At 41.8% G+C, this 27,920-nt stretch overlaps 1 protein-coding gene across 1 annotated transcript in view; it reads left to right on the forward strand.

The window, feature by feature from the left end:
* The window catches only part of LOC126455854 (putative UDP-glucuronosyltransferase ugt-47), a 101,436-nt gene that overhangs the window by 36,942 nt on the left and 36,574 nt on the right, over window positions 1–27,920 (forward strand). Inside the window, exons 2-3 of the mRNA XM_050091616.1 lie at window positions 12,710–12,891; window positions 19,232–19,414. Coding sequence (XP_049947573.1) covers window positions 12,710–12,891; window positions 19,232–19,414 — 365 coding nt within the window. The remainder of the gene's footprint in view (window positions 1–12,709; window positions 12,892–19,231; window positions 19,415–27,920) is intronic.

Raw genomic sequence — 27,920 nt, forward strand, 5'->3', positions numbered from 1 at the left:
CTCATCAAGATGGCGACTAGCTCAACAATACATACATATACATCTTCGTTCTTTCACGGCTAATCGGCAAGATCTCCTTCCTTCTTTTCATAAGAGAAAACATAGATAGCAGAGAAGCTATTCCATGGAGTAAATGGACGCTTCAAGGAATAATAGGGCTTGAAACTACTTTGCATTGATAATCGGTAAGATAAGAAGAGATATTTCGAGATATGTACTGAGCTATATAATTTATAAAATTTCTGAAAATATCGCGGAGAGACCGCTGCAAGAGACATTACATCGCCCCTCGCAGCGAGCAAAGTTGATATGTATCCACTTTGCGAGCTAACTATTGGCTTAGCTAACTTGTTAGAATTTGTGGAACATACGTCCCTATAAATTTTAAGAAGTTATTAAGATTTTTTGATTACAAGAATTGAAAGAGATTTGGTATAGGTAACACCGATCTTCGTTACCTAGATACCTAGTTGTTACTTTCACGTGTACTGGGGCATACCCGCATCCCACGTACACAACCAGTGAAGATGGACTTATATAGTTGTTAAAAAGGTCTACCTGTTCAGGAACTGGCCTTCACAGGGAAACCCCGGAAAACCTGGAGGCGTAGACCCCAACTAGGTATCACAGATGATAGGAAAGACAGAATAATTTAGAAATTTGAGAGATATTCTAGAATTCATAGGAAAGATAAAATCTGCCTCATAGCCAAACAAAATCTTTACACACGCAAATTTTTACAATCTACTGAAAAATTTTCTTCATCGATGTCTTGCTGAACTGCAGTGAAACTGATAGAACAGGAACATGGGACACGGCACGGAGGACAGGCGTCGCATTGGCGTACCGGACAGGAGACGTAACGGATTTGAGAGACCAGAAGGAACCTCAGGAACAGGTACTCAGGATTGTGGCATGAAACAATCGAAATTTGTATAAGGAATGGTCAACTATTAAAGATTCCTGGTAGAGAAGGGTTAGTCGAATTTCTCCAGATTCATTTTGAACTCAAATATGGACCTGATCCATTCAATCTTCCATCTGAGGAATGGGAAAATCCATTCATCTTATACTTTCCACAGCTAGGTGTCTTAATCGATACTGTAGTTGCACAATATCACAACTCCAGATCGGAAAACAATTTTTGAAAACACGGATGATTTCATCCATCTTCTTGAGTAAGCCGAAAGGTTCTGATCCTGGTTTTAATAATTTTTTTTCTTTTTTTTGTGTTTCGTTGGCTTTTCCAGGTGGAAGTAGATCTGAATCTTTCCTAATTTGGTTTCAAGTACGAATGTGGATAGCATGTCAGAATAGTAAAAACTTTATTATTTGAGACAGTTTAAGAAAAAAAAATCTTATTCATACATGATTACAATGAAATTTTGCTGAAAGAGAACGTTTAATTAAGTGTTGCTGCATGACCTCTCCAGCTGAAATAAATCTTTGTTAGTAGTGATTGTCGATCAAATTTTTCTCTTTTATACTCCGATTGCCGCATTTCCTCATGAACATATATGAATTCAATATAACAATAAACAAATCCAACTGGAAAATGACACATTATTATAAATTCAATGGAGAACTTTCTTATTAACTCTAATTTTATAAACACACAAAAAGAACCAGCGAGTCTTTATGTCTGTGGACAGTTGCAATCGATTCTAATTTCCTAAAGCGGTTCACTTGTTCTCCTGTGAACTGTCAGTTTACAAACACTAACTTCACACGCAAGCGCCGTATTCGATCACATAGTTTCAGTAAACTTATTATCACTGGAGATTAACACTCCCCGAATGTATATTATTTCACACGCACAAATTTCTTTGGCGATCATCGCGTAGACAGATAATCCGTAAGTCTTCACAGCAGCAATAGCTACAGTTTCACTTACTTTTCTAAATATTCCTATACTATCACAGAAGCAATCGCTTACTGTTCATTTAACTATCACAGATGCTTGGCATGCTGTCATTTAATCTATCACAGTAGCTGAGGCATACTGTCCTTCGCACTTCATTTTTTTTTCAACACCCAAATACTTCATACAGACTTTTCATTTTATTTGACACACTTGCCTTAAAAGTACCTCTTTAGGTCTACATGGGGAATTAATCCTATTATTTTTCCAGAATCCGGATATGCTAATAAATGCGCACCAGGATTCGGTATATCAACTATTATCTATGGACCTGAATAAACCAGATTCCATTTTCTGATGGTCTTCTTCAACCCTGATGACTTGATGTGTCTTCTTAAAAGAATTTTCTGTCCGATATTGAAAGTCCGAATCCGTTTGATGTTTCTATAATGGATTTCCTTTCGCTGTCTTGCTTTCTCCGTAATATTAATAAGAGCATTAGGAATTTTTTCTTCCCATGACATTTTGGTGTCGTCGAGTTTAGGCAAGTTATCTACCCAAAAGTTTTTTCGTTACCTCTGAACATCAGTTCATTCGGGGTAAAGTTTGTAGAACTAAATGGTAAATTATAATAAATCTCCTCAAACTCGGTCAAATAGTTTATACAGGTAGTTAGTTTATTATGACAGTACATTCTCATCATGACAGTTAGTTCTCGGAAAAACCGTTCAAATAAATTCCCTTGTGGATGGTAGCAAGATGTAAATATCTGTTTTATTCCTAGTTGTGATACTAATTTTCTCCATAAATATCCAGTAAATACACTCCTGGAAATGGAAAAAAGAACACATTGACACCGGTGTGTCAGACCCACCATACTTGCTCCGGACACTGCGAGAGGGCTGTACAAGCAATGATAACACGCACGGCACAGCGGACACACCAGGAACCGCGGTGTTGGCAGTCGAATGGCGCTAGCTGCGCAGCATTTGTGCACCGCCGCCGTCAGTGTCAGCCAGTTTGCCGTGGCATACGGAGCTCCATCGCAGTCTTTAACACTGGTAGCATGCCGCGACAGCGTGGACGTGAACCGTATGTGCAGTTGACGGACTTTGAGCGAGGGCGTATAGTGGGCATGCGGGAGGCCGGGTGGACGTACCGCCGAATTGCTCAACACGTGGGGCGTGAGGTCTCCACAGTACATCGATGTTGTCGCCAGTGGTCGGCGGAAGGTGCACGTGCCCGTCGACCTGGGACCGGACCGCAGCGACGCACGGATGCACGCCAAGACTGTAGGATACTACGCAGTGCCGTAGGGGACCGCACCGCCACTTCCCAGCAAATTAGGGACACTGTTGCTCCTGGGGTATCGGCGAGGACCATTCGCAACCGTCTCCATGAAGCTGGGCTACGGTCCCGCACACCGTTAGGCCGTCTTCCGCTCACGCCCCAACATCGTGCAGCCCGCCTCCAGTGGTGTCGCGACAGGCGTGAATGGAGGGACGAATGGAGACGTGTCGTCTTCAGCGATGAGAGTCGCTTCTGCCTTGGTGCCAATGATGGTCGTATGCGTGTTTGGCGCCGTGCAGGTGAGCGCCACAATCAGGACTGCATACGACCGAGGCACACAGGGCCAACACCCGGCATCATGGTGCGGGGAGCGATCTCCTACACTGGCCGTACACCACTGGTGATCGTCGAGGGGCACTGAATAGTGCACGGTACATCCAAACCGTCATCGAACCCATCGTTCTACCATTCCTAGACCGGCAAGGGAACTTGCTGTTCCAACAGGACAATGCACGTCCGCATGTATCCCGTGCCACCCAACGTGCTCTAGAAGGTGTACGTCAACTACCCTGGCCAGCAAGATCTCCGGATCTGTCCCCCATTGAGCATGTTTGGGACTGGATGAAGCGTCGTCTCACGCGGTCTGCACGTCCAGCACGAACGCTGGTCCAACTGAGGCGCCAGGTGGAAATGGCATGGCAAGCCGTTCCACAGGACTACATCCAGCATCTCTACGATCGTCTCCATGGGAGAATAGCAGCCTGCATTGCTGCGAAAGGTGGATATACACTGTACTAGTGCCGACATTGTGCATGCTCTGTTGCCTGTGTCTATGTGCCTGTGGTTCTGTCAGTGTGATCATGTGATGTATCTGACCCCAGGAATGTGTCAATAAAGTTTCCCCTTCCTGGGACAATGAATTCACGGTGTTCTTATTTCAATTTCCAGGAGTGTATCTTCGGATTGTCAGAGATTATAGATTTTGGAATCCCTGCATGTGGAATGTATTCATTTACAAACTTTACTGCGGCAGCTCTTGCAGTTGCTGATTTTATAGGATATAGTTTAACATATTTTGTAAACACATCACAGAATCCAATAATGTACTTAACACCACCTCTGGCTCTAGGAAGTGGTCCACAAATATCACATGATACAAGTGATCTTGGTGCTTCAGGTATTTTTGAGCGAAGCGCAATTTTATTTCCCTTGTTGTCCGGTTTAGCCTTTTCACAGACAACACATTTCTGTATGACTTTGTGCACTTTTCGCCTTATATTTGGGAAGTAACTATAATATCTGATCTTATTAGCACACTTTACAACACCAACATGACCCCAGGTCAAATGTGTAAACCAAATTAATCGTTCTTCATATTCTTCGGGTATGCAGACACACCACTTTGGATTCTCAGTCTTCCCAGATTTAAAAAATAAAATATTATTCACAAGCCGGTAGTATTCCAAATTGACCGTAGGATTTTGTTGATTGAATTGTCGTATTATAGCATTCCATCGCCAATCCTTCTTCTGAAGCTGAGCCATTGTTCAAAATGGTTCAAATGGCTCTGAGCACTATGGGACTTAACATCTATGGTCATCAGTCCCCTAGAACTTAGAACTACTTAAACCTAACTAACCTAAGGACAGCACACAACACCCAGCCATCACGAGGCAGAGAAAATCCCTGACCCCGCCGGGAATCGAACCCGGGAACCCGGGCGTGGGAAGCGAGAACGCTACCGCACGACCACGAGATGCGGTGAGCCATTGTCTTACATAAATGAATGTAATATAACTTGTAATTATTTTCTTGAAGAAGAAGCACTGGAAATTCTGCCTTATTATTTACATCCATTTCAGGTGTTATTCCTTCTGGAGATCTTAAACAACGCGTCAGCTATAATATTTCCTTTTCCGGCTACATGAATAATTTGAAACTGATATTCTTGCAGCGCCAGCATCCACGTTGACAAGCGAGGATGCAGAAACTTACAAGTTTGTAAAAAGGCTAGTGATTGGTGGTCACAATAAACGGTTATCCTTGAGCCATATACATAATAATTAAACCTTTTCAAAGACCAAATAACTGCTAAAGCTTCCAATTCCGTAGTGGTATATGCTCTTTCACAGGTGGATAAAACTCTGCTAGCAAATGCAAATGGATAAAAGGTTTTTACACCATCGATATACCTCATTTGAAATAAACAAGATCCTAATCCCATATCTGATGAATCAGTGGCTAAACAGAATCCGACATTCATATCAGGGTGGTATAATAACGGAGCATTTATCAGTTGATCCTTAATTTCACAAAAAGCCTTTTCACGGGCATTAGACCATTTCCATGGTACATCTTTCCTCAGGAGCCGGTTTAGTGCTTCAGAGTTCATTGCTTGAGTTTTAATAAATCGACGGAAAAATGAAGCCAAGCCTATAAAGCCTTTCAGTTGTCTTCTGTTTCTTGGAGTTGTAAAATTTTTTATCGCTCTAATCTTCGCTTATGTTGGAAGAATGCCTTTTGCATTAAACATATGTCCTAAGAATTTAATTCTCTGTAGAGAAAATTGGGATTTTTTTAGATTTGCGGTTATACAAGTTTGTTTGAACACAGCAAAAATCCTCATAATAAGTTGTACATGTTCCTCCCAAGTTTTAGAGGCAATTAATAAATCGTCCACAAAAATTCTTATTCGACTACGTAGTTCTGGTCCAAGGGCATAGTCCAATGCAGAAATAAAAACTCGAGAGCTGATATTGAGACCAAACGGAACGACCCTGAACTGATAGCTTCTCCCTCCATATATAAAAGCAATATATTTTCTTGAGTCCTTGTCTGACTGGACTTGCCAGAACGAGCTTCTCAAATCAATACTGGTTAAATAGGATACATCTTGAAATTTCTGTATTAACTCATCGATGTTCTCCGGATGTGTGTGCACAGGTACTGTAATTTTGTTAATTTTCCTTGCATCTAATACCAATCGAACTTTTCCTACTGGCTTTGGTACAACAAGCAACGGAGAATAATATGAGCTGTTCGACGGTTCAATAAGATTCCAGTTTAGCATTTTTTGTATCCCTTCCTGAACTGGTTGTTTTAATCGCCAGGGAATGGGATAGTGTGTGTGGCAAAATGTCTGATAGGGCTTAATCTGTAATGTACAAACATATCCTCTAATAATTCCGGGCTTTTCATCGAAAACTGACTCATATTCTGTTAATATATTGAATAATTGTTCCCTCTGACTATCCGTTAGGCAATCTGACTCAGCAATCTTCTGTTCGACTGTTTGTCTGAAACCCTCTACATGAACTGACTTGATCGGTAGTCGGTATATATTATTATTTTCACCACAAATCGACTGCACAGCAGCACCACGGAAATATCGCTCATACACTGCCTCCTTTCTCAGTAAGATCAGTGTAACAAATTGACCTTAGATTTTAAAATGCACTTTTCCTTCTACCAAGTCCAACTTGCAATTGCAGGCTTGCAAAGTTCCAATACCAAGAGTACAATCTACTAACAACGTTTCCACTACAAGGAATGTGCGTTGTTTAGCTACATTTCCCAAATTTATCTCTGTAAGCGTTTGTATTTTGACGTTCCGGGATTTTGCTCCCACTGCACCTATAACTCGTCAATTTTGTACTGGTAGGACAGGGATTTTCTTAATTTTACTAATTCTGCAAAACAAAGTTCCGGGTACTACGTCTGTAGATGAAGCTGTGTCCAATAGAACATTGGTTAAAATTCCTCCCACTTCTGTGATGATCTCAGACACAGGAACCGTTTTATCTTCGACTACACACGCCTCTAAGTCTCTCGTCAATTCATCTCTCATTAATTCGCCTTCATTATATAGCAACATTGCTGCGGAATTAATTTCGTTTAAAACAGGTTTGCCCCTTTACGGAACATAAAGCGGCCCTCTTCAGTTTAAATGTCGATTATTATTTCGTCTTGAATCATATACTACTTCTGTTATGATTGGTTGTTGTTGATGACTGGTTGTGTTATATGCTTCAAATCGAGGGTCAGAATTTCTGTACGCATTATTATTGTTTGAAAGCTGCTGGTTCTGATAATCTCTTGCATTTCCATTCATTGGATTGTATCTGCGGCCTGTTCGATTGTCTCTGAACCTGCCCCTCGCAGCACTGTTATTGAAATTTCCATTTCCGTTGCAGTTGTTTCCGTTGAATCTCTGACTATTCCTACTATAATAATTATTGAATTCGTTTCCGTTCCGGTTTGCGTTTGGCGCCTCAATCGCTCTCCTCTGCATAACCGGTTGTCTTGGCCGATGTTCATCTTCCTCGATCATATCTATAGAGTCAAGCGCAGTCATGAAAGAGTCAAGGTCATGCTCATTAATAAACAACATTCTATTTCTGATGCTGGCCGGAAGTCGAAATTTTAATATGCCAATCACATCTTGTAGAGGCATAGGCTTGTCCCAATACCACGGTTTGTTTATATATTTCTCAAAGTATTTCTTTAAAGACACACGTGAAAAGGAAAAAGGTTCCGGGTATAAAACCACCTGCCTTAAACGTTCTTGTACTCCTCGGACCAGTATTTGGATAAAAATGCTCGTTCAAAATCTTCATATGTGACCCAAGTTGATATCATATCAGATGCCCATATAGCTCCTGACTCCTGAATATAACCGGTCACGATACTAACCTTTTGCCACTCACTCCAATTTTTTGGCAATACTCGCCTAAAACTTCTTATAAACACTACGGGATGAACATTTTTCTTGTCTGGGTTGTAGATCTGAAATTGACGTTGTTTCAGCATTTTCTCCTCAGTATTGCTTTTAGAATTACAGTCATTATGACTACCCACATAGTGTTGTAATTGATGTTGATTGCAAAAACGAACGTGTGCATTAATGTCCCTTTCTGTATTTGATCGGTTAAATAATGTAGCTTCATCGATAGATCTTGTTATGGGTTCATTTCCTTCTCGAGATAAACTTAAATATTCTCTGGCTTCTCGAAACCCTTTAGTAATTGTGTGGAACGCAAATATTCTCGAGATAAAGTTAAAGATTCTCTGGCTTGTCGAAACCCTTTATTAACTTAACTTTCTTCGGTTCTCGAATCTCGAAACCCTCTATTACATTAATTTTCTTCGGAACTCTGTTCTCTGGCTTCTCGAAACCCTTTAGTAATTGCGTGGAACGCAAATCTTCCCGAGATGAAGTTAAACAGTCTCTGGCTTCTTGAAACCCTTTATTAAATTAACTTTCTTCGGTTCTCGAATCTCGAAACCCTCTATTACAATAATTATCTTCAATAATTTTCTTCGGAACTCTCGGTCACACACCGTACAGCTGCTCAAACAGTTAGTTGAATAGTGTCTGAAGAAATGCTTTGCGTTTCCAAACTTAACTGCGAGAATTTTCCCGCGAGAATGTTTACCTTATGATCAACCTCGTCTTATCTCTCCTTTATGTTATTTATGGATTTATCCAAATTTTGGATGTCCTTCGGAATCTTGTCTTGTGATTGTCTCAAATCCTGCATATCTGCTGACATCTCATTTACTTGTTGCTTTAATTCATCTTGAACTTCAACTAATACCGGAATTACCGCCATAGAACATTGCATCTGTTCTAGTGCTTGAACTATCTGTGGGATTGACTCGACCTGCTCTTTAATAGTATCAAGCTCAGTAGCAACATACTCGGTTAGCTCTAGGCGTAACTTCTTCGCATTTTCATTACACTGTTGAGTGACTTGCTCATTTGAGCAGCTAATTTTAATTCTGTCTTTTCATTCTCAATTTTCAATTCTTCCGCAGTTTTATTTAATTTATCATCAAGTTTCTGAAAACTCTCTACTAATTTATTATTTAATTCCGCTTGATTAGCTTCTAATTGCTCATTCAACTTTGTTTGATTAGCTAGTAATTGCTCCTGGACTTTCACTTGATTGGCTGCTAATTGTTCATTCATTTCCCTTTTAGTCTCTATTTGCACTTTAGTTAATTCCCTTTTAGTCTCTATTTGCGCATTCGTTAAATCTGTTACATTTTTGGCTAACAGTGTTAACTGCTGCATGATTACAGTCAATGGGTTTATTTCGTCCTGCTCAGATGGCATCGAAACACTTAAGCTTTGTTGTGGGGCCTGATTAATGCTGCCGCTAGGCACTGCTTCAGTTAAGATAGCGTCTAATGTTTCACTAACCTCAGAAACAGCTGAGGGCTGTTGTGATTCGCTCTCCTGTTGCATTGCCATTTTATAAGCCGCCCTAGTAAGAACCATTAATACACAGAACAATAAATATATAAAGTCACTCGCATCCGAGTTAATAATGTCACTGACCTAAACTTTGCATAATATTCACTTATAATAAACACTTCCTATCTAAAATTCAACCCAACAGTCACTCAATCAATCTGATTCAAAAAATATTCAAAGTCCAACGATAGATATTTAAATAGCTATTCTAAATTTCTATCTACAAAAATTTAATTGTATATTGTCTGGCCTGAACGACGTTCTCGTAGGTTGTGGCGAAATTGTGACTTCTGGAAAAGGCCTCGTCTTCTTTTCTCTCGTGCACATGCAACATAAAATTCACGCATTGTTTAAGTAATGCCCAAAAATGTGTCCTGTCACAGTGAAGCCAAATTTAATATTTTTTGTGGGATCTAAAATTTAAAACCTCTCTTACACCGGCCTGATTTAGCTTCACTGATCAGGATAGTAAAAAACATGCGTATATAAAGGGAATTTTCATTCACAAAGCAGGCTTATCACATGCACACAGTTCAATACTGTTCTATCCTGATTAAATTGAGCTTAACTTAAATTCCATAAGGCAGTGAAGCAATTTCGAAATCTCGGTGCGACGAAAATTGTCAGTCGATCTCCTGAAAACATTTGTAATAATTATTAACTTTCGGTGATCACATGGGGAAGACCGGAGATCTGCTGGTAAGACCGTGTTAGCCAATTTATTGGAAGTAATAAACTGGATATCTTGAGCATACAATACGGCAGGTTCGTCCAGTGTAAATCAGATGTTCCCCACTGATCCCGTGCAACACAGCGTAGTAAGCATACACTGTCAATAATAATCAGTTAAATAATACGCGAACACACTTAATTTAGTTTAGCTCATGTATTAAATTCCTTCTCATACAGAAGCTCATCAAGATGGCGACTAGCTCAACAATACATACATATACATCTTCGTTCTTTCACGGCTAATCGGCAAGATCTCTTTCCTTCTTTTCATAAGCGAAAACATAGGTAGCAGAGAAGCTATTCCATGGAGTAAATGGACGCTTCAAGGAATAATAGGGCTTGAAACTACTTTGCATTGATAATCGGTAAGATAAGAAGAGATATTTAGAAATATGTACTGAGTTATGTAATTTATAAAATTTCTGAAAATATCGCGGAGAGACCGCTGCAAGAGACATTACAAGGTGTAGGCACAAGTGATGTAGGAGGCGGGTCAGAGGCCGTTTTAACGAGAGGAGTGCCGCAACAAACTGTAAGTAGAAGCATGGCAAAAGAAAAAAACACAGTAACAACGCGCCTCTGAAGGAATAGAGAGAAATATTAGGACGCACTGTGACGGAGCAGCTGGAGCGAAGGCAGAGTTGGTTCTGGAATCCTCATATCCAGGTGTGTGTTAGCTACTGTGGGAGTCAGCAAGGACACTAACACGGAAGGAGAGAAGTAGCGATGGCCGACGGCAGGATCCAAAATCATCTGTAGACAACACTTCGAGATTAGTTGATCACATTATTTCTAAAAAGAAAAGAAACGTATCTTCCCTCGGTGCCTCCTAAAGAGAAGTACTTTACTCCCTATTACTGCTCTCAGGGCACCGGCTCAGTAACGTCTTCCTGTTACTCAGTACTGATGCTCTCGAAGTCTGCGATCGAACTTGGGGCTGATCAGCGGTGGGCGGCTGATTAAATCAGCTTTTATAGGGGGCGCTGAAGTCTCTTGCTGGTGGTATCGCGCTACCCGTTCTTTACAACGGCCTGCGGTCAGCGCCCTTTATTGCCATTTCGCGGTGCTGCGCTGGTAGTTGTGCAGTCGATGCCTTAGGAATCAACAATAAGAGCAGTCTTATTTCGGCTAGCAAACGTAATTTTATTTACTCCATCCCTCCATTATCCCACGATTCACAGAAAGAACAACAGATTGTGTGCCACAGGGTAACATTAACATTTTTACACTGAATTTCTATATCACCAGCATGTTTCCGATGCAGATGCACTTCTGCGTTTTGTACACTCTATTCAGATATTAATCTACTCGTTAGGCGTAATCGAGTTCGCAGTTTCAAGCAATTCCTAGAGACTTGGCAGCTCTAACACTGCTTCTGTATGGTCCATTGTCGGCAGTCAGGAATACTCTTTTTCATATTCTTTCAGCAGCTGTTTATTATTCGTACATGGAGTGGCAGGCATGTCAGGGACAACCAGTAACACTCAGTATGAAAGAATAAATAATAATGAAAAGGATATCAGATAGGAATGTTACCTGTAAGCGTACTTAACCTTTACATTACGTTTTGCTATACTTTTCCTAAAAAATTGTCAACAGTTGCATCGTACAAATGGCTCAAATGGCTCTGACCACTATGGGACTTAACTTCTGAGGTCATCAGTTCCCCAGCACTTAGAACTGCTTAAACCTAACTAACCTAAGGACATCACACACACCAATGCCCGAGGCAGGTTTCGAACCTGCGACCGCAGCGGTCGCACGGTTCCAGACTGAAGTGCCTAGAACCGCTCGGCCACACCGGCCGGCCTGCATCGTACACATGGGGCCTTCTTGATTGTCGGTGGGAAAAACGGAATTACATAATTAATTTTTATTGAGATTGAGTGATACTGAAACACTAGAAGTTACTAATTATTTGCAGGAAGACTTTACCGATATCCACACTCCATTCGAATGGACTGTGCATACACGAAACTAGAATCGCCCAAACATTATAGATTGGTAAAGAATTTAATGATAATGTAGTATGAATACACCTTTGTCGATTACTGAATTTTTTATCGGGAATTCAGGATGTTATCTCCCAGGTTTTCTTTGTGTGACTGATCAAGTTTATGCTTCTTTTAGTTCAACAACACAAATATAATACAGTACTATCAAATATCAACTTATATACAAGTATGTACTTGTGAAATGTTGGAGCTATTGCCTAAAATCATTGTGACATGAAATAAAACTCCACAGAAATTATACAGAGTGGTAACTATGAAGATATCTTTGATTCCATGTGGTCTGTCAAAACGCTGATCATATAACTGTTTTGTGTACTTACGTAACAAGTAGACCCCAGTCAGGAGAGATGTTAGTCCACCAAAATTATTCATTGTATCTTGGAATCAATTACACCAAATGCCAGAAGAGATGCTTGTCCAGATCATATTATTGGGAGAAGAAATAATTTTTTTAAGACACCGACGTTTTTTATTCTTGCAGATCAATATCATAACGATACATCTGAATATCATTTAGGTGGAATGACTGAGTCTGTTGCATTCGCGTTTCAGATATCTCACGAGAACTATACCGAGATTGACTTGTCAGTAGCTTACAGACCCATAAGAGGTGACTATGATTTTGTGAAGATATACGAAGAACCACCAATAAAGTCGATGAACATCATGCAGGGCGTTGTCGGGTATTCGGCTGAGGTGCAGCTAAATGAGACTTCGGTGCAGAGTTTCATAAGGTAGACGAATTATTTTATACGTAATTACTGTATTGTTTAATTTTCTGTACTTCAGTGCTACGCTGAAAACTTTGTTTGCAAGCCACCGCCAGATAAATGTTGACACATGTATCTTGAACAGAAACTAATACAATAGTATTGAAATTATCTACTTGCCGGCTGGCGTGGCCGAGCGGTTGTAGGCGCTACATTCTGGAACGCCGCTACCGCTACGGTTGCAGGTTCGAATCCTGCCTCGGGCATGAATGTGTGTGATGTCCTTAGGTTAGTTAGGTTTAATTAGTCCTAAGTTCTAGGGGACTGATGACCTTAGACGTTAAGTCCCATAGTGCTCAGAGACATTTGAACCATTTTTGAAATCATACTTGCTTTGATAACTGCTCTTTCAATTAAGTACTGTTAAACATTCAGGTAACTCTGTTATCTTTACATAATCATTATCATAATTATAATTATTGGAAACCATTTTGAGTTTAACATTTGTGTATAAAAGTCTTTTTCAGACTGGTTGTTTATTTCGCAGAAAATAATGACGAAACCTAGCATCTTGCAACTGATTTTTATTTTATATTTACCTTGCAGATAAGAACAATATCGTCAAGTGAATGTTTATTTTGTTTTGAACCAAATATGTTTCACCTATTAATACCTAGCATCATCACTGATTTTCATTTCTTTATTATTTTGATGCGTCAGTAGGTTCTTCTGTAGGCAATGACTGCACATAGTACTGGTTTCCGAATGATTGTATGTTTCATTTACACGTTGCGCTACATATAACCTACAGACACTTCATGACCTGATGCTATCGATAAATTACAAAACATGGTTGTTGTTGTTGTGGTCTTCAGTCCAGAGACTAGTTTGATGCGGCTATCCCTGCTACTACATCCTGTGCAAGCTTCTTCATCTCTGAGCAACTACTGCAACCTACATCCTAGTGATTCTGCTTAATGTACTCATCTCTTGGTCTACCTCTGCTATTTGTACCATCCACAAACCTTCCAATACTTAATTGGTGATCCCTTGATGCCTCAAAACGTGCTCTGCCAACTGGTCCCTTCTTTTAGTCAGGTTGTGCCACAATTTCCTCTTCTCCCCAATTCTATTCAATACTTCGTCATTAGTTATGTGATTTACCCATCTAATCTTCTGCATTCTTTTGTAGCACAACATTTCGAAAACGTCTATTCTATTCTTGTTCAAACTATTTATCGTTCAAGTTTCAGTTCCATACGTGGCTACACTCCATACAAATACTTTCAGAAACGACCTCCTGACATTTAAATCTATAGTCGATGTTAACAAAATTCTCTTCTTCAGAAATTCTTTTCTTGCTATTGCTAGTTTACATTTTATATCCTCACTGCTTCGACAATCATCAGATATGTTGCTCCCCAAGTAGCAGAACTCATCTACTACTTTAACTGTCTCATTTCCTAATCAAATTCCCTTAGTATCACCTGATTTAATTACACTACATTCCATTATCCTCGTTTGGCTTATGTTGATGTACATCTTATACCCTCCTTTCAAGACACTGTCCATTCCGTTCAGCTGCTCTTCCAGGTCCTTTGCTGTCTCTGACAGAATTACAATGTAATCGGCGAACCTCTAAATTTTTATTTCCTCTCCGTGGATTTTAATTCCTACTCCAAATTTTTCTTTTGTTTTCTTTCCTGCTTGCTCAATATACAGATTGAATAACATCTGGGATAGGCTACAACCCTGTCTCACTCCCTTCCCAACCACTGCTTCCTTTTCATGTCCCTCGACTCTTACAACTGCCATTTGGTTTCTGTACAAATTGTAAATAGCCTTTCGCTCCCTGTATTTCACCCCTGCCACCTTCAGAATTTTAAAGAGAGTGTTCCAGTCAACATTGTCAAAAGCTTTCTCCAAGTCTACATATGCTAGAAACGTAGGTTTTCCTTTCCTTAATCTATGTTCTAAGAAAAATCGTAGGATCAGTATTGCCTCGCGTGTTCCAACATTTCTACGGAATCCAAACTGATCTTCCCCGAGTTCGGCTTCTACCAGTTTTTCCATTCGTCTGTAAAGAATTCGTGTTAGTATTTTGCACCCATGGCTTTTTAAACTGTGAGTTCAGTAATTTTCACACCTATCGACACCTGCTGTTTTTGGAATTGGAATTATTACATTCTTCTTGAAGTCTGAGGGTATTTTGCCTTATACATCTTGCTCACCAGATGGTAGAGGATTGTCATGACTGGCTCTCCCGAGGATATCAGTACCTCTAATGGAATGTTGTCTATTCCCGCGGCCTTTTTTTGACCTAGTCTTTCAATTCTTCACGCAGTGTCGTGTCTCCCATCTCATCCTCATATACGTCCTCTTTCATTTCGATAGTATTGCCCTCAAGTACGTCGCCCTTGTATAGACCCTCTATATAATGCTTTCCCGCCTTTGCTTAGGGCTGGTTTTCCATCTGAGCTGTTAATATTGATATAGGTGTTTCTCTTTTCTCCAAAGGTCTCTTTAGTTTTCCTGTAGGCCGTATCTATCATATCCCTAGTGATATATGCGTCTACCTTCTTACATTTGTCCTCTAGCCATCCTTGCTTAGCCATTTTTAAGACGTTTGTATTCCTTTTCGCTTGCTTCATTTACTGCATTTTTATATTTTGTCCTTTCATCTATTGAATTCAATATCTCTTCTGTTACCCAAGGATTTCTACTAGCCCTCGTCATTTTACCTACTTGATCCTGCGGCCTCCACTATTTCATCTCTCAAAGTTATTTCTACTATATTTCTTTCCCCTGTATTTGTCAGATGTTCCCTAAATCTGTCTCTGAAACTCTCTACAACCTCTGGTTCTTTCAGTTTATCCAGGTCTCATCTGTTTAAATTCCTACCTTTTTGCAGTTTCTTCAGTTTTAATCTACAGTTCACAACCAATAAATTCTGGTCGGAGTCCAAATCTTTCCCTTGAAATTTCTTTCAATTTAAAACCTGGTTCTTAAATCTCTGTCTTACCATTATATAATCTAACTGAAATCTTCCAGTGGCTCCAGGCCTCTTCCACACACACACACACACACACACACACACACACACACATATATATATATAACCTTCTTTCATGATTCTTAAACCAGGCGCTAGCTATGACCAAGTTATGATCTGCGCAAAATTCTACCAGACGGCTTCCTCTTTCATTCCTTACCCCTAGTCCATACTCACCTACTACTTCTATCCCTTTTCCTGCTGTTGAATTCCAGTCCCCCATGAGTATTAAATTTTCATCTCCCTTAACTATCTGATTAATTTTTTTAATCACACTGTACATTTCTGCAATCTCTTCATATCTGCGGAGCTAGTTGGCATATGAACTTGTATTACGTTGGTAGGTGTGTGCTTCGTGTCTATCTTGGCTACAATAATGCGTTCACTATGCTGTTCGTAGTAGCTTATCCGAGCTCCTAGTATTTTTTATTCGTTGTTAAACCTACTCCTGTATTACCCCTATTTGATTTTGTATTTATAACCCTGTATTCACCTGACCAGAAGTCTTGTTACTCCTGCCACCGAACTCCATTACTTCCAACTACATCCAACTTTAACCTATCCATTTCCCTTTTTAAATTTTCTAACCTACCTACCCAATAAAGGGATCTGACATTCCACGATCCGATCCGTACAAGACCAGAATTCATTTTTCTAAAACGATGTCCTCCTGAGTGGTCCCTGCCCAGAGATCCGAACGGGGGACTATTTTGCCTCCGGAATATTTTACCCAAGAGGACGCCATCATCATTTAACCACACAGTAAAGCTGCATGCCATCGGGAAAAATTACGGCTGTAATTTCCCCTTGCTTTCAGCTGTTCCCAGTACCAGCGCAGGAAGGCTATTTTGGTTAATGTTGCAAGACCAGATCAGTCAATCACCCAAACTGTTGCCCCTGCAACTACTGAAAAGGCTGCTGCTCCTCTTCAGGAACCACACGTTTGTCTGGCCTCTCAACAGATACCCCTCAATTGTGGTTGCACCTACGGTAGGGCTATCTGTGTCGCTGAGGCATGTAAGCCTACCCACCAACGGCAAGGTCCATGGTTCATGGGGGAGGAGAACATGGTTACAGGACTGATTATGGAAGTGTATTGGCTGCACCACACTGAATACAACTAACGTTGGCTGCTCAATTTGTCTCCCTTCACAGTTACTACAAAACTACCTGTCATCTTCCTGCTCTTTTGTAGTTTCCCCTGTCAGGGAAGGACGCAATATTTAGTTCAGCCGCAGTTTGTGTAGACTTTTAGTCAGCCTCCCATATCATAGCGCTGCAGGAGTGCTCGTCACACGCATTATGGAACTGCATGTGTTATCTACTGTAGTTTAGCACCACCAAATCTCGGACTTCAGCATGTTGTGGAGCGAGTATGGAAATACACTGACGGAAAAAAGTCGCACTACCAAAAGAAGTTGTGTGACATAAACGAAAGTTGATAGGCTGTTTTCTACTTTGGAAAGATGATGTGTATTGAAAATTCGCACCAGTCGTGTAAGAGTGGCGTTGGTAGCACCACTATTGGGATGTAAGTCAGGTTGCTTTAAACACACGCTGTAGCAGTCATGACCGTTAGTTACCTTTGAGACTGGTGAGTTTATGTTAGTCAAGAATGCCTTTAAGGCGGCAAAGACACTATTCTCAACACCTCACTGAGTTTGAACGAGGACGTGTAAGAGGGCTAAGAAAAGCTGGATTGCAGAAGGACTTGGCAGTAATGTAGCTACTGTGCGTGGCTGCTGGCTGCGATTGTCAATGTATGGTCGCGAGAAGACCAGCCTGAACATGCCCAAGTGGCTCTACAGAGAGGGTGTGTTCGGTGTATGTCTATGGTGCATCGTACTGCGTCTGCAGCAGAGATCTGGGCGCTAGTTGGTATCAGAGTGACACAACGAACTGTTACAAATCAGTTACTTCAAGGACAGCTCCGTGCTAGATGCCCAGTAGCGTGCATTCCACTGACCTCAAACTACCGCCATTTGCGACTTCTGTGGTGTCAAGCGAGAACTCATTGGAGGGCAGGCTGTAGGTCTGCTGTGTTTTCTGATAAACTCAGTCTGCCTTGGTTCCAGTGACGGCCACGTGTTGGTCTGGGCCTGGGCCTGTAACCACTGTGTTTGTGTGCTAAACAAGCTGGAGCTACACCTGGAGGTGTGGTCTGGGATATGATTTAGTATGATAGCACGAGCACTCTCGTGTTTATCCCGAGCACCCTGACTGCAATACTGTAAGTCAATTTGACGATTACATCTATTGTGCTGCCATTCATGAACAGCTTTTCAGGGATGTTTTCAACAGGATGACGCTCGCCCACATACCACTGTTGTAGAATGTCGACATGTTGCCTTGAACTGCTCGATTACCGGACTAGTCTCCAATCGAACACAATGGGACGTTTTTGGGCGACATCTCCAGTGTGTTTCACAAACAGCATTAACCATCCCTGTATTGACCGTCCAAGGGTAACAGGCATGGCACTTCATCCCACAAACTGACATCCGTCACCTGCACAACAAAATGGATGCACGTCTGCACTTTTGCATTCGACATTCTGGCGGTTATACCGGTTGTTAATGTACCAGCATTTCACATGTGCGTTGGCTGATATCGCGCTTACATTAAACTGTGATCTTACAATGTTACTCAGTTAAGTATGTGCTCCCGACATTTCGATACTCTAGGTTAATTATTTTTTGTTGCTGCGATTTTTTTCTGTTAGTGTATAATGGGTCATACCCAATAAATTCCCACCTTCCACACAGCAGGCTGAAATGTAGAAAACCTGTTTTTGAACTCAGCGTTCTCCACCAGTCTGCTTCTTGGCATACAGAAGAATGCTAGAGACCTTTTTGACACCGTCTGGTCGACAGCGCCTGAGGACTCATAAGGACAGAATCATACAGCATATAGGTATGCAGCTGCCAAGGAAAACATGGAACCGCCTTAACCACTTCAATACCAAGCACAAAGGCTGAAAAACATGCCTTTATAAATCGGTGACCATACACAGTCCTGAATGAGACTGTGGTGCAATGGAAGAAACACTAGATCACATTATCCAAGAGTGCCGAATATGAAGACGTGAAGGATACTGGTACATGGAGGTCTCTCCTACGACTCTTGCAAAGTTGAATTTGTGGTTATAGATCTACGATGAAACTATGAAATTCTCTTACCATAATTTTATACTAGTCTATTGATATTTTCGTATTTTTGATCTATTTCATTTTTCTGTTTTACATATGTCACCTTTTCCTGTAGTTCTGCCAAATACTAAAGAAATAAAATAAATATTCTTCTTACTTCTAGGTCTGGCGAACCGTATGACCTTGAGATCCTGGAGGGCTTCATCTACGTGTGTTATTATGGACTCGTACACAAAATGGGCTCGCCTCCTGTTGTGAAGCTTCTGACTCTGACGGCACCCTCGTCCGTCTACTACAACTTCGGAAGCGCAATGAACCCTGCCTTCATGCCGGATATGTGGCTCGGGTACTCAGACCGTATGAATTTCTGGCAGCGACTGTACAACACCTACTTCTATTTAAGGCTGATGCACATGTGGTTCTGTAAGGAGATGCCATTTCAAGAAGCACTTATGAGGAAACACTTTGCTCCAGATCCTCCGTCTGTGTACGAAGCAGACAGGAATATCAGTCTCCTCATAACTGCCAACCACTTCGTCTTGTAATATCCTCACCCGCACCTGCCCAACATCATACACTCCTGGAAATTGAAATAAGAACACCGTGAATTCATTGTCCCAGGAAGGGGAAACTTTATTGACACATTCCTGGGGTCAGATACATCACATGATCACACTGACAGAACCACAGGCACATAGACACAGGCAACAGAGCATGCACAATGTCGGCACTAGTACAGTGTATATCCACCTTTCGCAGCAATGCAGGCTGCTATTCTCCCATGGAGACGATCGTAGAGATGCTGGATGTAGTCCTGTGGAACGGCTTGCCATGCCATTTCCACCTGGCGCCTCAGTTGGACCAGCGTTCGTGCTGGACGTGCAGACCGCGTGAGACGACGCTTCATCCAGTCCCAAACATGCTCAATGGGGGACAGATCCGGAGATCTTGCTGGCCAGGGTAGTTGACTTACACCTTCTAGAGCACGTTGGGTGGCACGGGATACATGCGGACGTGCATTGTCCTGTTGGAACAGCAAGTTCCCTTGCCGGTCTGGGAATGGTAGAACGATGGGTTCGATGACGGTTTGGATGTACCGTGCACTATTCAGTGTCCCCTCGACGATCACCAGTGGTGTACGGCCAGTGTAGGAGATCGCTCCCCACACCATGATGCCGGGTGTTGGCGCTGTGTGCCTCGGTCGTATGCAGTCCTGATTGTGGCGCTCACCTGCACGGCGCCAAACACGCATACGACCATCATTGGCACCAAGGCAGAAGCGACTCTCATCGCTGAAGACGACACGTCTCCATTCGTCCCTCCATTCACGCCTGTCGCGACACCACTGGAGGCGGGCTGCACGATGTTGGGGCGTGAGTGGAAGACGGCCTAACGGTGTGCGGGACCGTAGCCCAGCTTCATGGAGACGGTTGCGAATGGTCCTCGTCGATACACCAGGAGCAACAGTGTCCCTAATTTGCTGGGAAGTGGCGGTGCGGTCCCCTACGGCACTGCGTAGGATCCTACGGTCTTGGCGTGCATCCGTGCGTCGCTGCGGTCCGGTCCCAGGTCGACGGGCACGTGCACCTTCCGCCGACCACTGGCGACAACATCGATGTACTGTGGAGGCCTCACGCCCCACGTGTTGAGCAATTCGGCGGTACGTCCACCCGGCCTCCCGCATGCCCACTATACGCCCTCGCTCAAAGTCCGTCAACTGCACATACGGTTCACGTCCACGCTGTCGCGACATGCTACCAGTGTTAAAGACTGCGATGGAGCTCCGTATGCCACGGCAAACTGTCTGACACTGACGGCGGCGGTGCACAAATGCTGCGCAGCTAGCGCCATTCGACGGCCAACACCGCGGTTCCTGGTGTGTCCGCTGTGCCGTGCGTGTGATCATTGCTTGTACAGCCCTCTTGCAGTGTCCGGAGCAAGTATGGTGGGTCTGACACACCGGTGTCAGTGTGTTCTTTTTTCCATTTCCAGAAGTGTAGATATCACCGGAATCCGAGTTGCCACAGAACAGAAGCCTCTGTCAAAGGTACTACTATTCATATTCTTTCGTAATGGTTTGGGCCGCTGATGCAAACATTACTAAGTATTACTTGAACAGTAGGTATGGGAATCACTGATAAATCGTAAGCAAGAAGATAAGCATGTGGTCTTTGCAGTTAATTGTTAGTTAATTTGTACTTGCTTACATTTTCTATCGGTTTCTTTACGTATCTTTCTCTTAGACATGCTGCGGCTGACATAATTTGCGATCAGCGGCTTTATAAATTATGTTTCGTTTTTCATTTCACGATAATTTCATAAACAATTTTGACTGTATTTAACACACTGAGCCGTGCATGGCTCGTGTTCCCACCATCATGTATTTTGCACCCTGTTTTTAACGTGCATCCACCTCACTACGTTAATTTAAATTACTACTGTCACTAAGTTTCTGCTTTGCCTGACCGTGAGCGAAGTTAGCACGCGTATCGATATATCCCATCTTGTAGCATCTTTGCTCGATTGCTATTTCTTCCCAGTCTTTGTCTGTCGTGAGCATGGAGGTAAGAATAAGGGGAGATGGCGCTACGTATCCCAGCCGTACTACGTTTTGAAGCCATGGGGGCGTGGCTCGCTGCCATGACACTCTGATCAAAACATTGCCAGTGTGCTATAGCGCTGCGTGTATTACAGTCGCTAATTGCACCATATACGCATGTAACGTCATCAGATTGGTTGTTTCAAAATTTTTATTTAAAATAAAATCTCGTAAAGGCGAAATTCCGCGTTTCTTCTGATTAAAAATAGTTTTTAATGTAATATTACGAATAGCTAGCCTTCAATGTAAACGATACAATTTTGTTAATTCAGTAATAAACGTTATCACAAACTAAATAATAGAAACTGAAAACTAGGTTAGCTATACCCTCCCTCCGAAGCCCCATAAATACATCTTGTTTGTAATACGTACTGGGACATTTCAGTTACGTTACACTACTGGGAAACACTGTTCATTACCACCAATATTTACTGAAATACGGTACATAGAATGGCAAATCTTCACAGTGTCCTGTTTAGGCCTATACTTTACGCCAGTTAATGTAGTGTTAGCTTTTAATTTGGTACATGGTGAAGACAAAGTGAGTTACTCAACACTTCGATTATCGACGATACGTACGTATTATACTGAAACGTGAACTTGAAAGTTAAGAATTAAATTCTTTGAATTAACATACCTTTTGCAAATGTTTTGGGTGTGTAGGGAAAACTGATGGTACAGCATTTTCTCGGAGCCTTACTGTTGAAAGGGAAGTTCGGTCTATACCCTCTTCTCGGAAATGCTGAGAACATATAGTGCTCCATTTAGACGCACGCCAATTCTTCCTCCTCACGGCATTCTCCCACAGAGCTTTCCGACTTTCATTTTTAGAAAATCTAAAATCATACAGGAGAAAAACACGCTATAGTACAAGTACCGATGTAGCACACGTTCATTCAAAAAATGGTTCAAATGTCTCTGAGCACTATGGGACTCAACTACTGAGGTCATTAGTCCCCTAGAACTTAGAACTAGTTAAACCTAACTAACCTAAGGACAGCACAAACATCCATGCCCGAGGCAGGATTCGAACCTGCGACCGTAGCGGTCTTGCGGTTCCAGACTGCAGCGCCTTTAACCGCACGGCCACTTCGGCCGGCCACGTTCATTCACAATGAAGTTGTAAAATCACACTTAACGAGACAACTTACACATGAAATGTTATTCCCCTCGATTTCGCATCACAATCAGAACGATTCGTACATCCGAACACCACACAAGTCACCATAATAGCGCAAAATCCTTCCAAAAGCGAGCGACAAGCCTATGCACACAAGCTTACAGCAGCAATGTTTTGGTCGGATTGAGATGGCTACCCTCGGCTTCACATAGCTTCGCAGCTGTGACGTCACGGCGTCTCCCTCTCTTCTTACCTCCATGGTCGTGAGCCAGTTCAGGTTTTGGAGTTCGGGTCAGGAGTTCGGGCTGCCAGTCAGTTGGAACGCGTCTGGAGCGCTGTCCGAACCTGCCAGTCGGGGAGTTGCAATGCGGCACTAGTGCAGACGGGTTGGAGCAGCCGTGAGGTCTGCGTCGACGAGACTCGCCCGACTGTTTCCGCCAAGCATCACTTGAGGCGGGCCACGGTCTTGGTGGATCGTCGGTCGGTCGTCCTACCGGACGACGCGTTTTGGCTCACCGATTGTTCATGAGTCGGCTCTCTCTCTCTCTCTCTCTCTCTCTCTCTCTCTCTCTCTCTCTCTGTGTGTGTGTGTGGGGGGGGGGGGAGGGGGGGGGGGGAGCGCGCGTGCGTGCGCGCGCGCTCGCGCTTCGACTCCCGATTGTCTTCGTGCGTGTTTAGCTATCGTTCAGGTCTTCGGGCAAGTGTTTGTCTGGTTGTGTGTGTAGTTGGTGTTATTTCCACTGATGACTGTTCGAACTGTTGTCGGCATTCTGAGAAGAGTTGGTCAGTTGTTATCTCGGTGCGGTGCAGTCGGCTGGGTCTGTTGGCAGCCCCTGCGCAGTGTCGGAGCCTTTGTTGAGCCGTCCGATGGCTACGAGCTTCGTGGGCTCACCGACCAAGGACGTCGAAGTTGAGTGGTGTTTTAAGTACCAAGCCACGTCCATTTATGTTGCGTGGTTCGTTTCGGTGGTTTGCTGTTCGGTAGATTTTCCCGTGAGCAACACGGAGTGTTTGTATTACTGAAATTTAGCCGCCGTGCGGTGGAATTCACTGTATTGGTTGACCGTATTTCAGATTCAAGTGTACCAGCGGAATTTTCTACCTAGTGGCCGTTTGTGTCCTGGTTACCTGCCCTGGCCATTAACGTAATTTCAGGCAGCGTCCTTTCCTCACCTGTTGTCGCTGTCCAACATAGTAATTTTGACAAGTAATACATACTCCATTGTGGATTATCACTTTTGTAACCTTTCCTATTTAAGTTCTCATGTACTGATTGATAGGAAGCAAGTCTTTGTGTTGGTCGTACCGTGGCTGTCCCCTGGTTGGGTTCCGACGGATCAAGTGTAGTTGAGCTCACCACCTATCTCGCCTAAGTCAACGCGGGCAGACCGACCTCTCTGGAGGCGTCTGAGTGCCGTTGTCTTTATTGTCTTTATCACCGGTGTTTAATTATGTTGTCAGCTACTTAAAATTTAAGGCTTATGGTTATTTTTTCTTTTTTTCTTACAAATTTTGCAGAAGTAATTGTGGGCTTTCAGTCTTGCAACCTTATCCTTAAAATTATCTTTCAAGCTTAAACATTGCGGCCTTCGGCCTTTAATAGATTATGGTAATATATTTTAAAATTTAGAAACTTAATTGTGGGCTTCAGCCATTGGTACTGCACCTTGCGTATGTTTGTTCAATCTATTTTGCTGTGATGTTTCTTTAATTACCTTATTGCTGTCTTAATTGGATTTTTATCTTGTTGATTCGTTAAGATTTCTTGTTTGGAGGCCTTTAGCCGTGAAGGAGTTGCATTCGCTAAAGGTCCGGTTATTTGCCGCTTTGGTTGTAAAAGTGTTATTAAATTACAATTGGAAGGTGAAACTGACCACAACCTTATTTGGCCATCTCCACAATCCTAATTACCTGTTCTGCCCAGCGGGTTTAGTAGGCGTATCACACACTAACAAAAATCGTGAAACCAAAGAAACATATAAATTTCAAAATTGCATATACAGGATGAATCCGAGCTGCACTGACAAAATTTCAGAGGTTGTTCAGGGATCCTGTCCGAATATTTTGGTGATATGCAAATTGTATTCTCTCTTGCTGATTATAGGGTGGTTAGATTTCTTTTATTTTCTTAACATTATTTATCACTGTAATTGTATTAAAGTGAAAACATCTGTACAAAAGTGCTGACGACGACGGAATGCGCTACGTGTCATAAGTAGAATATGTGAGGTGGTCTTGGGCCACAGTTGAAGTGGCTCCCGCTAATCACCGCTGCAGCTGATGGAAAGTCGAAGAAGACAGTGGCAGTGGTAGAAACTTAAAAAATGTAAGATGGCACTGGTTGGAAATGCAAAAATGCAGAATGATGATGGCAGAAAATGCAAGACGATACTGGCAGGAAATTAAAAAAAATGCAGGATTGTGGAGGCGAGAAATTATAGTGGAACTAGTCACCTTGAGTTAGAATTAAAAAAATCAGAGATCGCAGAAATGGCTCACTTGTTCTAATGGCCATTATAGTATCACATTCAAAAGTCTCTGATCGACTTCTATTTTATACCATGTTGAAAAGTATTGGAATGGTTTGAATTATTTGTCAAAAATATGTAGTGGGTGAAACTTCTGGTATTTCCAGATACGTACTATTTGTCAAAAATGTGTAACCTTCACCTGAGTTAGTAAAATAGCGTCAAGTTCAAAACTGTCTAACTGAACAGAATTTTGCGCCATGTTCAGAAGTAGTTTTAACTATCTGTATTATACATCAAAAATATGTAAACACACACACACACACATTGTGGAATGTTGCACTTCTATATTACGCATTAAAAATGTTTATGTGAAATAGTGCACAGCCTTTTCAGTAAATTTCAAAATGCTGTATGTGCACACAATAAAAAATTATGTAATGAGTTTAACAACTTTCACACGTGTGTTATTTATCAAAAATATGTAAGCACAAATAATTCAGTAAAAACTCAATTAAAAATCAGTGAATGTCTGTTCGTTTCATACTTAACAAAAAATGTTTGTGTCAAATACCGTTCACCCTCCTCAGTAGATTTCATTTCTGTTTTATACTTCACTAAATAAAGTGTTTATGTGGCTTACTATAAATAAAAATTGTCTCTTTGGTAAATTTCATGTCTGTTTTAGACTTCATTAAAAAAGAGTGTATGTGAAATACAATACTGCATCGTCAGCTAATTTCAGCATTTTCCTATAATGCTTACTTTCCATAACAATAAAACATACATGTCACTAAAAGTAACACTCAAAGCAGGTGGGTGACATCATTTTAGGGTTAAATGAAGCTATGTACAAAAACGAACTGACCAAGCCCATAACGGTAGGAAACACACGTTGGCCAAAATATTATGTTAAGCAGGCTACGGTGACAGTAACCATAAACAAATAGGCAGTCTGAATTGCTGATCTATAACTGTTATCGACTGGGAGAGCGCAATTAATTTGTATCTTACACATGACACCTAAAACATGAATGTGGATTCGCAAATTAAGTGCCAGAACTATATTTCCATGTCTAAATTGTCTGTACTATTTAGCTAAATACATATTTATATTGGCATTCGAATCTTAGGCTTACCTGAGGTAATGTAATCAGTGATACAGCACAGTATTCGACATGAGCAGTTCTTAGTGAAGTATAAAACAGAGAGTAAGATGAAATTTACTGTCAATGCAATACAATGTATGATATAAATGTTTTTGATAAACAATACAGAGGTGGGATGTTATGCAATATGTGAGTGTATGATCAGCTATTTTTGATGAGTAATACAGATTATTTCGATACTCTTGAACGTGGTGTAAAATTCAGATCGTTCTCTGATACTTTTGTACATGACATCATAATGGTCACTAACAAAAGTAGATTAGTTTCGGAGCCTTGGAGCTTTTTGTATTTTCCACTAACACAACACGACTAGTTCAGCCATGAAGTATTTTTTGCATTTCCCACTACCACCATGTTGGTTTTCGAAACTGTTGCCAGTGGCATTTTTCGTTTTTCAAATTCCCTCAGCACCATCGTCCATTTTTGAATTTCGTGTTGCAGCCATCTTGCATCTTTTGGCGACTGCAACGACGATTAGCGGCAACCGCTTTAAAAGTGGTACAAAGGCCTGGTCGTCATTCTACTGTAATGTTTAGAAATACACCTCTGCTGCTCACTCACAATACTTACAGTTGACAAATATTGTGGACACTTTAATATTTTCCGTCGCGCTTGCGTTCACTACTGCTCGATTCTGTTGAAATGTTCCTTAGTGTGAATTACTAAGGGACTAAACTGCTGAGGTCATCGGTCCCTAGACTTACACACTACTTAAACTAACTTATGCTAAGAACAACACACATCCCCATGCCCGAGGGAGGACTCGAACCTCCGGCGGGAGGGGCCGCTCGATTCTGTCTTGAATTTGATTTACCAGCAGTATGGTTGTAACAGTGAGCCACTGCAGCATAAACAATAGGATTACTGTCATTGTGGTGTACTGAGATACCTTACAAGAAGAGTTTTGCTTCAGCTGGTACCAGAAATGCCGTGTTCGTTCGTCCACAGCAGGAACATTTCTGCGCTCAAACCAATCACGCTGCCCACGAGAATCACGCCCCCCCCCCCCCCCCCCGATCGGTAGCTCCATTAGGAAGAGAGAAGTGCGCTTAAGCAGCGGTGCACGAACAGAAGCTCTCAGCCCCTAGTTAACAGTCCGAGTCTTCCTACGGAGTTCCTGCAGAACGTGCGTCATGTCTTCGTTTTCAAGTTGTCATGTGAGACAGAAACAGTGGCCGGTAGAGAGGCAGTGGTTAGTCTTCAGTAGAAACAGAACAGTGGATAGATGTATTGTGGATAGAGATTTAAATGAATACTATATTATTTATTTATGTATAATATCCAGCTACACTCCTATGTAAGCTGTTTATATTTTACCTCATTCACTATGAGCCCATTTCAGCAAATGGCCATCGTCAGGTGCTCTGTAAATACATAGATAAGCGATGGTCTTAATACAATGGTTTTGTAACTATGATCTGAAAATTTATAATATATCATTAGGTGTTTTACCTTACACGTAACATCGTTGCTGTCAAGTCCTGTCTGTTTTGGAA

Source organism: Schistocerca serialis, chromosome 2, assembly GCF_023864345.2.
Source record: "Schistocerca serialis cubense isolate TAMUIC-IGC-003099 chromosome 2, iqSchSeri2.2, whole genome shotgun sequence".
NCBI lineage: Eukaryota > Metazoa > Arthropoda > Insecta > Orthoptera > Acrididae > Schistocerca > Schistocerca serialis.